The sequence below is a fragment of the Telopea speciosissima genome, chromosome 9 (genome assembly GCF_018873765.1).
Source record: "Telopea speciosissima isolate NSW1024214 ecotype Mountain lineage chromosome 9, Tspe_v1, whole genome shotgun sequence".
NCBI classification, from domain to species: domain Eukaryota; kingdom Viridiplantae; phylum Streptophyta; class Magnoliopsida; order Proteales; family Proteaceae; genus Telopea; species Telopea speciosissima.
Genome location: NC_057924.1, coordinates 39941196 through 39956913, shown reverse-complemented (window position 1 = coordinate 39956913; position 15718 = coordinate 39941196). Strand labels below are relative to the sequence as shown.

Here is a 15718-nt window from a genome sequence, read left to right as displayed (position 1 = left end):
AACCCTGAGTGCTCTTTGTTGGGGCCAGGCCAGAAAAAGACTCTGACCCGCCCTCAAGGCCTAGCTGGGCTGACCCTGATTGGCCCTAATTATGGTGCCTCAGGTGATGGTGAAAGTGGCTTTGGTAGTGGAAATGTTGTTGGGAATGGAGGTAGCACCAATAGTGGAAGCTATGATGTTCCAAATAGTGGCAGAAGTGGTGGTAGTGAGTTTTTTTAGTGGTGCTTCCTCTATGAGTGGAGACGGTAGCTATGAACTGGCCCTAATGGTGGCAGCATGGGTATGAGTTTTGGTTGTGATTAGTATGGTTGCAATCAAGGCAACAATACAGGTGCTGCCAGAGGTTACAGCCTGGACAATTCAGAATGGAATCACATGGACAGCGATGAACCCTATTACTATACTAACAAGAAAAAGAAGAATAATACATGGTCGGGTTGGGCCAGGCTGGGCTCCACCCAAGGCCTCAACCCTGACCCGCCTCGGCCCTAATTTAGGGCCCGGAAAACTCAACCTTATCCCACCCTCAGGGCTTGAGTGTTTTAGCCCATGCCCTGTTCAGGGCGTTCGGGCTGTCAGAGCCAAACATGCACTCTAGTTGAACATCATAACATGGGTTTTATTGAATAAGGCAAAGCAAAAAAGGAAAGAGTTCAATTACTTGCAAGAACCAAAACAAATTAGAGAATCCCCAACTGTTATACAAAAAATCACATCTTTTCCATTAAGTTTGCATCAATTTTTCTACAAGGTTGAATCAATTTATATGACTAACAACCAACTCATTTCTGTGCAATTTCGTCCACAAATTGTTGAAGGAATTGTTCCACTTTACTCTCACTCACTTGCCGGGGACGAAGTTGGTGGCATAGGCCCAGGCATTGTTGCTAACAGGGTCAGCAAGGTGGTCAGCGAGGTTCTCCAAAGGTCCCTTGCCAGTCACGATGGCCTGAACGAAGAACCCAAACATGGAAAACATGGCCAACCTGCCATTCTTGATCTCCTTCACCTTGAGCTCAGCGAAAGCCTCAGGATCATCAGCAAGGCCAAGTGGGTCAAAGCTGCCACCGGGGTAGACTGGGTCGGTGATCTCACCAAGCGGCCCACCAGCAACACGGTAGCCCTCAACAGCACCCATCAAGATCACCTGTGTAGCCCAAATGGCTAGAATGCTCTGTGCATGGATCAAGCTTGGGTTGCCCAAGTAGTCCAATCCACCTTCAGAGAAAATCTGTGCACCAGCCTTGAACCAAACTGCCTCACCAAACTTGACGCCATTGCGTGCAAGAAGCTCAGGGAAGACGCAGCCAAGAGCTCCAAGCATGGCCCATCTGCAGTGGATGACCTCAAGCTCCCGGTTCTTTGCGAAGGTTTCAGGGTCGGCCGAAAGCCCAGCTGTGTCCCAGCCATAGTCACCGGGGAATTCACCAGTGAGGTAGGATGGAGGCTCACCGGAGAAGGGACCCAAGTACTTGACACGGTCAGGGCCGTACCAGGGGCTGCCGGATGAGACGGATTTCGGGACTGTCTTTCTCATGGTGATCCTTCCTTCACCGAGAAGATTAGAGATGGATGGGGTGAGCTTCACTGCCTTTCCGGCGAGGGAAGGAGAGGAGAGGGCCATTGTGGAAGCAGCCATGATAGATGAGGGAATTTAACAAGCCTGTGGACCTGTGGTGTGGGGAGTGACTACAGGTGCTTATTTGGGTTGTGTTTATAGTAGTAAATAGGTAAGGGATCCTTATCCAATGAGATCTCTTTCTCTCTTCTCATTGGAGATTGGGATTTAAGATTTTTCTTGCGACTTGGGAGCCCAGTTGGCATTCTCTGATCCACCAGTTGCTGATAATTTCTTTTGACCTTTCCATTGAGAATAACAATTTGTAAGTTGATAAATGGAAAATTATCGCCCCGCGCTGCTGTACGAATCGTACACAGTGGGTCCCATCGGACGCACATGGGCGCTGTTACACCGCCCAATACGCATGGCAGCGCCCCCATTAGTACTAGGGCGATAAACATCCTGGACAAATTGGGTTCACCGTGCTCCGATGCAAGGGACAAAAATAGGTGGTGGAGAAAACTGCTGTAAAGCTGAGGCTATCACAGGGGATTTTAGAACTCGGAATAATGGACAATTCAAAGAAGGCTGCAGGTATTGATTCAAATTGAGAGCAAGCTTGGTCAATTCCAATTCGAACCAATCGGTTCATCATTATCCTATTCAGATTTCTCAAACTGTGGGCTATCAATTTCAAATCTTTTTTTTTATTTTCTTTTCAAACCTATTTCTTCACTTCCAAACACAGCTTGAAATATAGCTGCTGATGAAGAATAGAGATAGTTAAAAGGATGTCAAAATGGAACTGGAATCAACCGCTTACGATCGAATCAAAATGGACTGCAGAGAAATGACTCGATTCTGATTCAATAAGTTCTCTTCTCAGTTCAATTTTGATGAACTGGAGAATCAATGGTTCTAAATCGAATGGGAACCGATATACTCCAACCGAATAGAAACCAGTAAATCTAGAACGAATGAATTCAATTTGTTATACTGCCTTATATTCAAGCAAATGCTGGTTTCATATTTGTAAGGGATTGTATTTCAAAGGTGACTATGCTGTCAGAATTTACAGTAAGAGAATCCCACAATATATATTGAGATGGAAACTTAGAGTCATCTCAACCTTTAGCTATTCTAACTTATTGTCATGCCCCTTTTTTTTTTCTTTTTTTTTTTGTATAGTTCATGCTCTCTAGTTAGGTGTAAAAAGAATAGACTGATCCTGATCCAATATCGATTCACTGGTATGGCTAAGGGTAAAAAGGTAATAAAATTTTATTTTTATTAAAAAAGTAGAGATAAATTCATCCAATTCGGTCCGATTCTAGGTGATACCGAGACAGATCCCAAGACCGATCCAAGACTGATCTCGAGAGTACAAACTATACTTGACAGTAAGGATGTAAATGGATATTTGAAAATCCAAATTCGATTCGCATCCGTATTCGTTTAGGGATATCTTGAATTTTATTTGAATAATCTGGGAAAAAATTATCCGATCCGAATAGATATCCAATTACTAATAATAAAAAATTAAATAACTAATGGTCTTGAGGGTTTTTGAAAATTCAATCGGTTCTAAAGAATGAGGAAATGAGAATTATGAGATTAAAACATGAATCGTATCCATTGGGGGGGAGGAAGGTCTGGGTTACACAAGTCAGAGATGTAAACGGATAGTCAAAAATCCAAATTCGATTCGCATCTATATCCGTTTAGAGATATCCGTATCCAGGCAAGGAATGTCCAGATCCAATCATACCTGATTCGTATCCAATCCGTATTCGATCAGTTTGCATCTCTACTTGAAAGTCAAATATTGTTGTGGATAAAGGACATCATAAAAAATTCACTGTTTAAACAATTAGCTAAGCCAGATAAGGAACTAGCTAATTCACCATAAATTTGAACCCATTTAATTTCTTGTCAGTAGTAACTCATTTTTCTTGGATAACCTAGTTTTGAGTCTATGGGAAAGATTACTTTGAGTTGATCCATGGATTAATGTTGGAAGTGTGTGTCAAACCTGATTTATTAAATTAGTGAATTTAATATTTTTATTTATTATTTTATTTGGGCTGATAAGAATTTTCCATAGATCTTAACCTAAAATTGGTCTCGATTGGGAATAGGATTAGACATCTCGTTTATATGATCGTCATATCGTATGTCACAAGAAATGGTAATTTCGGTGCATGGATGTGGGTACATATCGAAAATGTGTATAGATATTAATTTGGTACGTAAATCATATGTAGTGCTATAGCCTTTTGACCTGAGAAATTCCATTTTTTGCAGTGTAGTATTACGGATTTTGGCAAGCCAATGGTTGATGTTCGTTAGGACTATAAACTGGCACACTAGATTCGTGGTCCCACATTGTAAGTAAAGAGGATTCTCAACATAGAATCCACTACCCATTTACGAGGAATATATATATATTGAATTTTAATTTCGAAGTTTTTTGACCTTCCGATCACGATCACATATTCTCAAACAACGTGTATGATGAATTGCGGATTAGTAGCATTAAAGTACATACCCTATAGTTCATTATATATTTATTGTTAATTATATTTTTATATTATGGCGAGAGATATTGTGAGAATATCTCACAAGCCATAAATTAGAAAGATTGCCCCTTTTGAGATTCTATGTCTTTGACAATGTTGCATCAAGAACTGGGTGAGCCAACTTCTGGGGCATGCAAAAAGATGGTTAGCACAAAAGTGACCAAGCCAAACCGGTCTCGAACACTCCAATGCTTAAGTGAGCTCTCTTAGCAACAGACAATGATTCATCTAGAATAGAATGAATGCCTTGGGTGATATTACCTTGTATTTATAGTTGTAAGTAGGTAGCGGAGTGTCCAAGTTAGGTAAGGACTCCTACGTAGGAGTTTCAGGCGTGATTAGAGCCCTCTCTGGGAATTAGGGGGCGAGGTATTTTTATCGGTATTCTGGATAACTCCTGTTAGTTACCCCCTATGGATGGGATCGTTGCGCACAAATCATGGGACCATTGCGCCTCTCTTAGAGTGTGATGGAATAATCGGTTGATCCTCATATGATCGGCTTTGTCCGAGCCGTCCTCACCAAGCTGGGTCAAGCTTGGTCACATGAAATCTGGGGACCGACATGATCGTACTGGGCCTCATCCCTTAGGCACCATTAGTCGTGGCCTAAATAGAAAATGACCTCGTGAACTAAAGCATCCTCCGACCCTGGAGAGTCGGTTCGTTCCTGTCTTGTGAACTTGGGCTCAGTCCGTTGTTCCTGAACGTATCACTTGCCCCCACTCCCTCTGAACGTTAACGCTTCGAGGTGAGTCCAGTCTGATCCTCATCCATGTGTCGCCCCTGTTTTTCAATTTTCGGGGAAGCTTTCATGCTTTACCATTTTTCCTGAAAAGTTGAGAAGTGACGGTTCAATTCCAAAGTGATGCGTGGGTGCTATTTTGTTTTTTTCAAACCCCACCACAGTTTTCTTCCCTATTCATCTTAAAAATCCCAAAAGTCCCATTGTTCCTCTAACTCTCTTACTTTCTCTCCCTCTTTCCTAACTTCTTTCACTCTCTCAATTCTCATGGACTCTCTCTCACAGAATTCCACTCTCTAACCGTGCTCTCCTTCCTCCCCTCGATCAAATCCTAGTCCTCCATCTCACCTATTTTGTGTAAACCCTAAATCCTCTTGCACACCTTTATATATACCCTTTTGTAAAAATATGGAGAGAAGCTTAGCTTTCAATTATTATTTTTTTAGTCGCTTTCTCACTCTCCCACAAATTCTCTTAGGTTCTTTCTTTTCCCTACCCCCTTGCTTATGTGTTGAGCTCATTTTTAGTCTTTTAATTTTTGTTCTTCAATGTAATAGCTTTCAAGCTTAATGCAAGTTTTATTTCATCTTCGTACTTGTTCTTCTTAGGTTAGTTTTAATGGTGATGTAATTAACTAGGATAACCTATATGGATTTGTAATTAATTAATTAATTAGCATTTTCATCACTCAAGCTTCTCCAACTTGCAAGATCGTGTGGGGAGTGCTACCTCTCCCTTAAGGTAATTGTCTTCTTCTTTTCTTTTTATTTTATTTCATGTTAGCATTTTAAACTGTTTCTCATTCTCAACTTTGGGTTTTATCCTAGGAAAATTAGGTCCCTAATTTTTGGGTTCATTCTATTTATAATTCAATATTTTTCATATCTAGATGAATGTTTAGGATGTCAATTTCGGTAGATGTATGTGTTAGGACTGTAGTTTAGCTTAATCTATCACTTGTTACAAGTTCGCCTTATGTGAGAAAGGTAAAATAGAGTGGCTACATTTCCCTGTGTTCGACCCGTAACTACGATTAACTCGTACGCTTGCGGTATTTTTTAACTCAAACACAAGGCCAAGGCAAGGGACTCCAAAAAACTTGAGAGGGGGAGCAAGCAAGGTGTATATGGCCAACTCTAGCTTATGCAAGAGTTGTGTAACCCTCCTCAACGTGAAAGGGGGTGTATTTATAGATGTAGAGGGATGTGTGTACTCCTAAATTCGTGTAGGAATGGCTAGATTAATCCGGATCGTTCAATAAAGGTGTCTTTGCATTGACGACAAGTGTAAAGTCAAGGTAAAGACCAATGAATGGATGGCAAGTGTTTTGTTGCCTTTGGGGGTGTTTCTTGGGGCCTAAGGGAGCCAAGATTGAGATCCAAAGTACCATAAATAAGCTGGGACGCGAAAGGAATCGTAATCAAAGCAAAATATGGAATGTTTGGGCTTCTCGGAGCAACAGTTATTCGACAACGAAAGTGCCTGAGTTGACATCAAAGGGGGGTGCACTCGACATTGAGTGGCTATCGATGAACAGGACTCGACATCGAGGAAAATGGATCTAGTGTTGAGTGCCATAGGCTGAATGTCAGAGTGAGATAGACAGTATAAATGCACTGTTCAACAGTGGGAGGGCATGGCTCGATGTCGAGGCTCGGTTTCGACTTAGGGCCTTTAAGTTTTGAGGTAGGTTTAGGTGTTGATGGGTATGGTTTTGACTGTATGGGGTTAGGTTTTGGGCTGGGCCAGGCTGATTCCAAGGGGTCTGGGTTAGGGCTAGCCTTTCAGGGGTACTTTGAGAGCTTGGAAGCTCTGGTTCAGGCTCTGACAAGAGCAGTGAGTGATCGGTGGATGGATTCGGATAGTACACACTGACTCTACATCCACAGATATGCCGACTCTAAGCCTTGGAGGGTGCTCATCATCGTTACGGAAAATCTCCGGGGGAAAGACAAAATGAGGTGTCTACACACCCTTATTATATGGTCGTCACATTGGTTATGCCTAGACATGTTGATGTCGGGGTACGAATGTGAGTGCACATTATGTTGTGCATTAGCGAAGAATCTACTTTGTCGATTCCCTCATGTATTACTGCCAGATGTAGGATGGGATAGACATGTGTCACTAAGCTCCTGTACCTGAAAGGACCTTGTCGCTACAAAATATGACCGCATTCTTTGGATCATCAATGACTAAGACTCAAGAGAGTCGAAGCCGGTGTTCTGGGAATGCGCAAACATTTTGTGAGTAAGAGTTACTCAACATGATCACCACTGCCCAATTGGGGAACATCAAGATAATTGGGAAACATCAAGATAGAGATTGTCTGTGGATGGTCGGATTGGAATCTGGATCCAATGCCGTTTTAGAAATGGTTTTTTGCAAAACCTATTCTCACATAAAATTATAGAATATGTATAGTTTTGATTGAAAATATTTTATCGTGTTTTGTGGGATTTGATCACGTGCACAGACATGTTCTATGAAATGGGGTTTGGCAGTACATGTGTACATGCCCTAGATTCCATAATGGTGATGTTGATTAGCGGTGGGTTGATACATAATAATTAATTATTACATGAAGGTATAATTGAAATTATTAATTAATTAATTATTTAATTTATTGGATAAGGTGCTTTTTTTATTTATCCATTAAATATAAAATAAATAATTAATTAAACCATTTCCTATTAGATTCTGCTTCTTCACCAATTAGAAGCCCATCAGGTTTAAATAGGTTCAAGTAAAAAAGGACAGAGAAAAACAGACTCTCACTGGGTTTGTTCAAAATAGGGTTTTAAATTAAAAAAAAAAAAAACCTTATTATATAAACAATCTAAAACATGGAGGGGAAGACCACATTTACCAACTTTGGATGATTTTGGGTGCTCCCCCTCTCTCCCACGTTTTTGTCACACTCTCTCTCTCTCTCTCTCTCTTGTGATCTCTTCTCCCTCTTTCTTCTTGTTCTCTAGTTTTTTAGAGTTAGGGTTTTGGAAACCTAGATCTGTGCTTGAAGAACTAAAGAGATTTTTGTTTTAACTTGAAAAACCTTGGCTGTACAATTGACGGTTCAAATCTGTTCAGCTGGTGTGCTCATTGGAGGAAAAACCACTGTCTATTGCAGGAGCAACATTTGATGTTCATCAGGTTAGTAAGTTTTTGTTGATTCCTCTTATTTTAATTATATTATTATTCATTGGATGCGAAAGAAACTCGAATCGATCTCTCTCCACTGCGTATTCGGGCATGGGATGGATCTCCCTTTCCATGGTATGAAAAAGAGATTAATTTTATTTCTCTTTTGGATCCCATAATTTTATGGGACTTGAAAGAGAATGATTGGGTATTGGTTTTTCATACCAAATCCTGATTGGGTTACACCAGTGATCCCATTGGGGACCATAGACAACCCTAATATTGCGAATAAGGTAGAGGATTCAAAATTCAAATTTGAATAATCTCAACGGTATTGCATGTAGGCCAGTTCCATGCAAATCCCATTCACGGTACTAACTGTTCTTCTCTTCCTATTTTCTCCCTTGTTTATGTTGTAAAGAGTACTATAGTTATACTCAATCTCTATGAATTTCAGATGCATCATGTAAAAGCTTACATACAATATAAATAGAGAACACCTGAGAACGGATCATTATCACGTCAAGGACTTGACGCGATAATAATTCATCCGAGAACACAAGATGTGTGGGTGAATGCTTACCCAATCTTCTTTTTATTCAGTCTCTTATACCTAAATTTAAAATAGGGCACCCATGGGCAACCATGGGTTAATCCAGGGGTGTAAAACCCTAACAATCCACCCCAACAAAATCCCACCATCATGTGAATCCCATCTTCCCAACAATCCAACTCCACCTTCCCCTCTAAACAAACCGGGTTAAAAGTGTATGATTCCCATTTAGAGATGGTAATTCCCAGCCCAACCCAGCCCAGTTCAGGACCAAGTTGAATAGCCAAGTAGAGGATTCAGTTGCTGAACTGAACAGGTGAGCGACAAACAAACACTGGATAGAACGTGCTGTATTTGTATCCCGTATTAGCCTGTTAGGATTGTATTATTCCTACGTCCAAACAGAGGCCAAGTTCTTCAACAGCAGCTGAAGAATAAGTAAAGCGTTTTTTGAATGGATAGAGAGAACAGGGAGAGTACCCTTCACTGCATATCGTGGTTCTGTTGTCTTTTTTTTTTTTTTTTTATAATTGTTGAAGGCTGAAGCTTTAAATCTGATTCACAGATGCGACCACCTTCACTCCACAGTGGTTTCTTCTCCTCTCTTAAACAGGTAGCTGACCACAAAACCTCTTATCACCTACCGTTCTATCTATTTCTGTTATACTCTAATCAAATTTCTTAATCTGCTAACTTTATGATATATCTAAACAGGTTGAGAAGAGATTGAAATCAGAAGATTCATCGCACTTAACCAATCACTGTTCTTCATCATCAACAGATCATCTGGGTTCCCCCATTTTTCTCAACTGCGATCATACCAACAACAGCTCGAATCTCCAAGACAGCGATCCTCCTCAAGATTTCCTCTCGCATTCCCTTGATTTCCCTCCGACCCAGAAGGAGCCATCACAACTGGACATTAAACAACAAAATCAGACTGTCGATGAGGTCGAAGACAACAAGGACGATATTGAGCGGTTAATCGAACTTCTGGATTTGTCGGAGTTAAGATTGGAAGAAGACGATGGAAAAGAAGGAGAGAAGAGATTGGTTAATGGAACTTCTGGGTCATGCTTTTGTCATGGTGGGTTTTATTCAAAGATTGCTGGGGTGAAGGGACCCAAATGTGAGAAAGAAATGGAGAGATTGGACGGATGGATTAAGTACTTGTTAAATGATGGTGGTGGGGACGACAGGAGCGAACCATTGAGTTTAGTTTACTTGCTTCTGGGCAGAGCTGCTTGTGCCTCGCAGGATGCTGATGGTCTTGAAGGGCTTGAATTCCCTTCGACTATAGAAGAGTTTCTGCAGAATGATCCCCCCAAGTAGAGCGAGAGAGATTCTCCAGAGTGATAGGTAATTTTTATGAAAATCTTTGACTCTCAGCTATTCTTCAGAGTGCATTATTACTGCCAAATATTTGAGTTTGCTTGGAAGCGAATGTAGATTAGGAATAAAAGGGTGAGTGAGTTGAATATTTGAGAAGATTCTGGTATCCTATATATGTTAGGCTTCCACTGCCTGAGAAACTAAGGAGACAGGAGCATTGAGCACAATCAGTTTCGACTATGGACTCCTGTTCAGCAATCAGTTTTAGTAGTCCTTCAATCTCACCTTCAGTGGGGAGACCCCTCTACAATCTCAACTATGGACTTCTCCCAGAGTTTTATCAGGTCAAGAGTTTATGTATTCTCTCAATTGGATAAAGTAGTTGTGTTGGAACGAGATCCTACAATTTCAATCAAATGATAATTTTGAGTTACTGGGTACTTTTATCAATTTAACAGAAGAATCAATTATATTACAGCAACTTTACAACAATGGCTCTCACCCCCTGAAAGTAGTTGACTCCAGTCATATTGCAATACAATGCTTGCCATGGTCACAGCTTTGACCCCATCTTTATCAATCAAGAATTCTTACAGCTTTCTTTGAGCTCATTCTTATCTTCTCCACTTGAAAACATCAGGAACTGGATCCTGTTATACTCTGACTTATCTTACAAAGGGATGACAACACCTCATTCATGTTTGGCCGTTCCTCCGGTGCTGGGCAGGTGCAAGACAAGGCCAATTTAAAGAGCTTGACTAGTTTTTCCTGTTCTTGTTTCGTGGAGATACTCGAAGCTAGATCCGGGTCTACCACATGAAGAAGTTTATTGATTCCCTCTTCGAGCGCCAACTCCACAAATTGACATAGGGTGATTGGCAATCCATTCTCTTCAATGGTTCCTGTTGGCCTTTTACCTGTAAGCAACTCCATTATTACTATCCCAAAGCTGAAAACATCTGCCTTGGTGGTAACTTTCCTCATGTATGCAAATTCTGAAAACACAAAGCATTTCACACAAGTGAAAGTATCATTAGAGTGTATTGAATGTTGTTAGATAAAACACTACCTAATCTGGTAGTTAAAAGCAACAACTGAAGCCTTGATGAACAAGACTAGTTTATTTATTTGAGAACACAACAATTAACTGTTATTACTACACATCAAGAACTGCTAATAGTTATCATTAAATTTCAACTATTTACCTTACAAAGACCAACAACTGAGGAAGATAGAAAACTTTTAGATAATATTAGTTGCAAACCAAACGAAAAAAAGCAAGAATCTATGCAAGGAAAATGCAATAATGTAAATGCAGCTGATCAAAATCAGAATAGATAGACAAGCTAGGCAGTGGGGCCAGAAAAAACACATTCTCAGACACCATTTTATGTTAAAAAGATATACTCAGATATACTGGGTCCTAGAAACCGAGAGATACACTTTCACTGTTCAAAAAGAACAAACTCTAAAACAAGTCAAATTTCATGCAAGGTGAAGTAATACAGAGACATATCCCAGCAAACAGTTCAAATGGTAAAATTACATGGTCAAAGAACTGTTAAAAAATCCAAGGTAGGAGGAAAACATTCCCACAGATCAATATACAAGGTGAGCCAAACGGTTAAGTTGGACCGCCAAATTGGATGTGGCAATCAAGGGATGATCTATCAAACCAACTGTTTGGATGGGTAACATGGGCCCTCCATGTGGCTTTAAAATAGACTTATGTTGTCCCTGGCTTGTAAAAAAGCACATTATGAAACACTTTTCCCCTTCTAACTATTGCATAACTTTAACAACGACAACAACCCAATCTTATCCCAACTAAATGGGGTCGGCTACATGGAACCTTGCAACTACAAAAGATTGATAAAAAAAAAGGAAAGAACGTAACAGCACTAATGACACAACTCAGCATTATTCTAACTAAATGAGATCAACTACATGGATCTTTGCCCTTCAATCAGTTCTATTCGAGGTCATACTTGAAACAAGACCTAAGCTATCCATGTCTTTCCTTACCACTTCTCCCAATGTCATTTTAGGCTTACCCCTAGCTCTTTAAATTTTCAGAAAAAGAAGCAAATCAGATGTGAGAATCTCTGGAATAGATTTGTATTCAAGTAAATTTTCGCAGGCAATTTAGCGAAAAAATATTGCAAACAAGAGTGGTCAATCTCATAAACCCTTATATACTTTTGGTAGTCCATAATTAGTTTCCACCTATCAGATAACTTTCAGTGTGTCACGTAAATACAAACATGCAGAAACTCATACTAAATAACTGGGAAATAAAATGAGCAGAAATGAGTACCTGGTGCCAAATACCCAATAGTTCCTTCAAAGGCTGATGTTGTGGAAAGGCTGACTTCAGCATAGGGATGAACACCAAGCATGCGAGCAGTCCCAAAATCGCTCACATGTGCTTCCCAGTCTCCATCCAAAAGAATGTTGGAAGGTTTCAGATCACAGTGAACAATTGGGAAATCAAAACCTGAGTGCAAGTAATCCAATCCATGAGAAACAGATACACATACATTCATCCTCTCAGAAAGTGTCCACCTTGACCGATCTAGTCCTGGATCATGTATAATGTTTTCCAAGCTCCCATTCTCCATGTATTTCAGAACCAAAGCCTTCAGCTTCCCACTCGCCCAAGCAAACCCTATTACCTTGACCAGATTCCTGTGCTTCAAATGGCTCAAGCTCTCAACTTCTCTTTTGAAGCACTTGTCAGACTCGGAAGAGAATCGTTGGAGATTCAATGTTTTCACAGCAACAATTTGCCCATTTTCCAGGTTGCCCTTGAACACAGTGCTCATGGCACTGCTACCAATCACATTCTCTTCGCTGAAGAAGCACGTAGCAATTTCCAACTCCCTTGGATCAAACCTCTTGATGGTTGGAGACAAATAATTACATGCATCTAGAGGTTCAATGTCTTTAGATTTTCTGTTTTTGATGCATTGATGAAGGATAAACGTTGCACTAATCAGAATTAAGCATATAACAATGGCTCCAAGAACAATGAGAATTAACGCAGCCTTCTTGGAGAACCGATGAGGTGTATGTAAGTTGCTTGAATTTCTGCAAGGTGTGAGAAAATTGGTTCCACAGAGACCAGGGTTTCCTTCCAGATTAGACGCATCAAGGTGTCTAAATATGCCAGCTTTCGGAACGGGACCTTCAAGTTTATTGAAAGAAAGGTTGAGATATGTCAAGGCAGAAAGATTCCCAAAGTTTTCAGGGATTGTACCGTTTAATTTGTTCCTAGAGAGATCAAGGATGTTCAGATGCTTGAGATCTCCAATGTTCCCTGGGAGCTCACCATCTAAATAATTACAGGAAAGGTTCAAGTATGATAGAGAACCCAATTGAGACAAAAATTCAGCTGGAATTTGACCAGATAGAGCATTCCTTGACAGATTAAGCGAAAACAAGCTTTGGCAGCCTCCAAGTGCAGAGGGGATATTTCCTGAAAGATTATTGTTCGAAATGTCAATTGCCTGAACCATTTGGTACTCTCCAAGCTCTACTGGAATGGACCCCACCAGGTAATTGTGTGATAAGTTGAGATAAATGGACATGCTTTTCATGCCTGCTATTACAGATTCAGGAATAGATCCTGTGAGGTGATTGTTTGACAAATCCAAGAGAGTAAGATGATCAAGCTGGTCCATGCCTCTTGGGATAGACCCATTAAGCATGTTCCCATGGAGGTTCAAGACTGAAAGAAATTGGAAGTTAGAGAAAGCATCTGGAATTGGACCAGTAAAACTGTTGAGACTCAAATCAAGTACAGTTAGCTGTTTCAGTTCAAAAATTTGCTCAGTAATTGCACCTTCTAGATTATTCCCAAACAGGGTAAGTCCTTGAAGGAGCGATAGCTTTGACATTGTAGGAGGAATGCTACCTGACAATCTATTTAGACCAAGTTGCAAGGTGACCAATAAGCTTAGATTGCCAATCTCTGATGGGATGGGACCCTCTAGGAGGTTGCCATATAAGAACAATTTCTCCAGCTTATAGAGGGAACCAATGTTGGACGGGATCTCCCCTCCAAGGGAATTCATGCCTAAGTGCAGATATGATAAGTTTTGCAAGTTCATCAATGACAAAGGGATCTTGCCCATCAGGTTATTAGAGAACAGAGTGAGAACTTGTAACGAAGCCAAAGATCCAAGCTCGGAAGGTATTGTTCCAGTTAACTCATTACGCGAAAGGCCCAGATGAATTAACGATTTGCACTGGGATATGGATGCAGGGATTGTTGAGGATAAATGGTTATCAAACAACCTTAATACTTCTATGTTGACTAGTTCTCCAAGCTGAGAAGGAATGCTTCCATTGAGTGCATTGCTGTACAGGTCCAGCTCCACAAGCTTGTGGCAATGCCCTATTTCAGGCGGGATTTCCCCACTCAAAATATTTCCCCAAAATGAGAGATATTGTAAGTTTGTCAAGTTCCCAATCCCAGAAGGTAATTTCCCTGAAAACTGGTTTTCACTCAAATCTAAAGTTTGTAAAGCTGACAACCTACCAATGGAAACTGGTATAGAACCTCTCAAGTTGTTTGTATAAGCTACAAAAACCTGAAGATTAACTAAATTACCGATGCAAGACGGGATTGTACCACTGAAGTTGTTGGTGTTGAAGCCAAGAGCAGTCAAAGTAGTGCAGCCGCAAACATTTTCAGGGATATCTCCATTCAGCAAGTTATTCCCGAAATCCAGTACCTGCAGGTTTCTGAGGTTGCCTAATTCCTTTGGGATTGTGCCAGACAAAGAATTGTTGAAGAAGATCAATTGGGTGAGCTTCGAGCAAAAACCCAACTGAGAAGGAATGGACTCTGTGAAAGAATTTGAGGATAAATCAAGAACCTGGAGGCTTGAAATGTTTCCCAGGAATGGTGAGATCTTGCCTTGGAGTTCCTTCGCAAGCAGAGAGATAGAAATGACATGGTAAGATGAATCACAAGTAATGCCAGACCAGTTGCGGTAATGGTTAGCATCTATCCAGTTTGCCAGTGCACCAAATGGATCATGAGTGATTGAATCCTTGAAGACCTTCAAGGCCTCAATATCAGTGACAGAGCTTAGCTCTGTACATCGAACAGTAACAAAAAGAGAAACAAAAAGTAGGGTCAGAATCCCATACTGGAACATCGCTTCTTCCTTGGAATAGTCTACACTGAGTCTGAAGGTTTTGAACCCAATAATGGAGCTTTAAAGAAACATTCAAATGGAAGTTCCAACATTAGCCCATCGAATATAATACTCCTCAAAATGCTAAACATGAATCAAGAATCAAAAGAAAAAAAATGATGTTGACTTTCGAGTCCAAAGTTCTTCAAAACTAATCGCTGAGAAACTTCATATTTCCACGACGATTTATATTCTGTATACAAGGTAGCAAGTGCTAAGCAGTTACTGCTAAGCCAATCTATTCATTATTTACAGAGAGCCTAACCTCAGAAATTCGATTGGTTAAGAAAGGAAAAGCACCCTAATCTGAAGGTTCCATTTCAGAAACAAACAAATCTGACAGAATTTCAATAATTAACTAACAAGGTTGAACCCAACACTGGAGCTTCAAAGAAAGATTCGAAGAAAATTTCAACCTTAGCCCATCAAATATAATAGTCCTCAAAATGCCAAACATGAAATAAGAATCAAAAAGAAAGATTAGATGTTCCATGAACTATATTCTATAGCAAGTGCTAAGCAGTTGCTGCTAAACCAGTCTATTTATTATTTACTCAACCAATCTAGCATTGCCAGTCAACGAAGTGAACTGGAAGTAATC

General features: G+C 40.4%; 3 protein-coding genes across 3 annotated transcripts; 1 reads left to right on the top strand and 2 right to left on the bottom strand.

The window, feature by feature from the left end:
- Positions 1–694: 694 nt before the first annotated feature.
- LOC122639918 (chlorophyll a-b binding protein of LHCII type 1) lies at positions 695–1675 on the bottom strand. The gene has a single exon (XM_043832959.1). It carries the CDS (start codon positions 1637–1639, stop codon positions 842–844), a length of 798 nt encoding a protein of 265 aa, XP_043688894.1. The 5' UTR covers positions 1640–1675; the 3' UTR covers positions 695–841.
- Positions 1676–9107: 7432 nt separating this feature from the next.
- LOC122640612 lies at positions 9108–10012 on the top strand. The gene is made up of 2 exons (XM_043833828.1): positions 9108–9191; positions 9293–10012. Exons 1-2 carry the CDS (start codon positions 9144–9146, stop codon positions 9908–9910), a joined length of 666 nt encoding a protein of 221 aa, XP_043689763.1. The 5' UTR covers positions 9108–9143; the 3' UTR covers positions 9911–10012.
- Positions 10013–10392: 380 nt separating this feature from the next.
- Positions 10393–15162, bottom strand: LOC122640069 (LRR receptor-like serine/threonine-protein kinase FLS2). The gene is made up of 2 exons (XM_043833187.1): positions 12228–15162; positions 10393–10905 (listed from the first exon to the last, which is right to left on the bottom strand). Exons 1-2 carry the CDS (start codon positions 15076–15078, stop codon positions 10547–10549), a joined length of 3210 nt encoding a protein of 1069 aa, XP_043689122.1. The 5' UTR covers positions 15079–15162; the 3' UTR covers positions 10393–10546.
- Between the last annotated feature and the right edge of the window lie 556 nt (positions 15163–15718).

Excerpts from the sequence above, each read along its gene's own strand:
- LOC122640069 (XM_043833187.1), bottom strand. The coding sequence starts at position 15,078 with ATGTTCCAGTATGGGATTCTGACCCTACTTTTTGTTTCTCTTTTTGTT. Across the intron at positions 10,906-12,227 it reads TATTGGGTATTTGGCACCAG|AATTTGCATACATGAGGAAA; the intron begins GTACTCATTTCT and ends TTGTGTTTTCAG.
- LOC122639918 (XM_043832959.1), bottom strand. The coding sequence starts at position 1,639 with ATGGCTGCTTCCACAATGGCCCTCTCCTCTCCTTCCCTCGCCGGAAAG.
- LOC122640612 (XM_043833828.1), top strand. The coding sequence starts at position 9,144 with ATGCGACCACCTTCACTCCACAGTGGTTTCTTCTCCTCTCTTAAACAG. Across the intron at positions 9,192-9,292 it reads TCTTCTCCTCTCTTAAACAG|GTTGAGAAGAGATTGAAATC; the intron begins GTAGCTGACCAC and ends ATATCTAAACAG.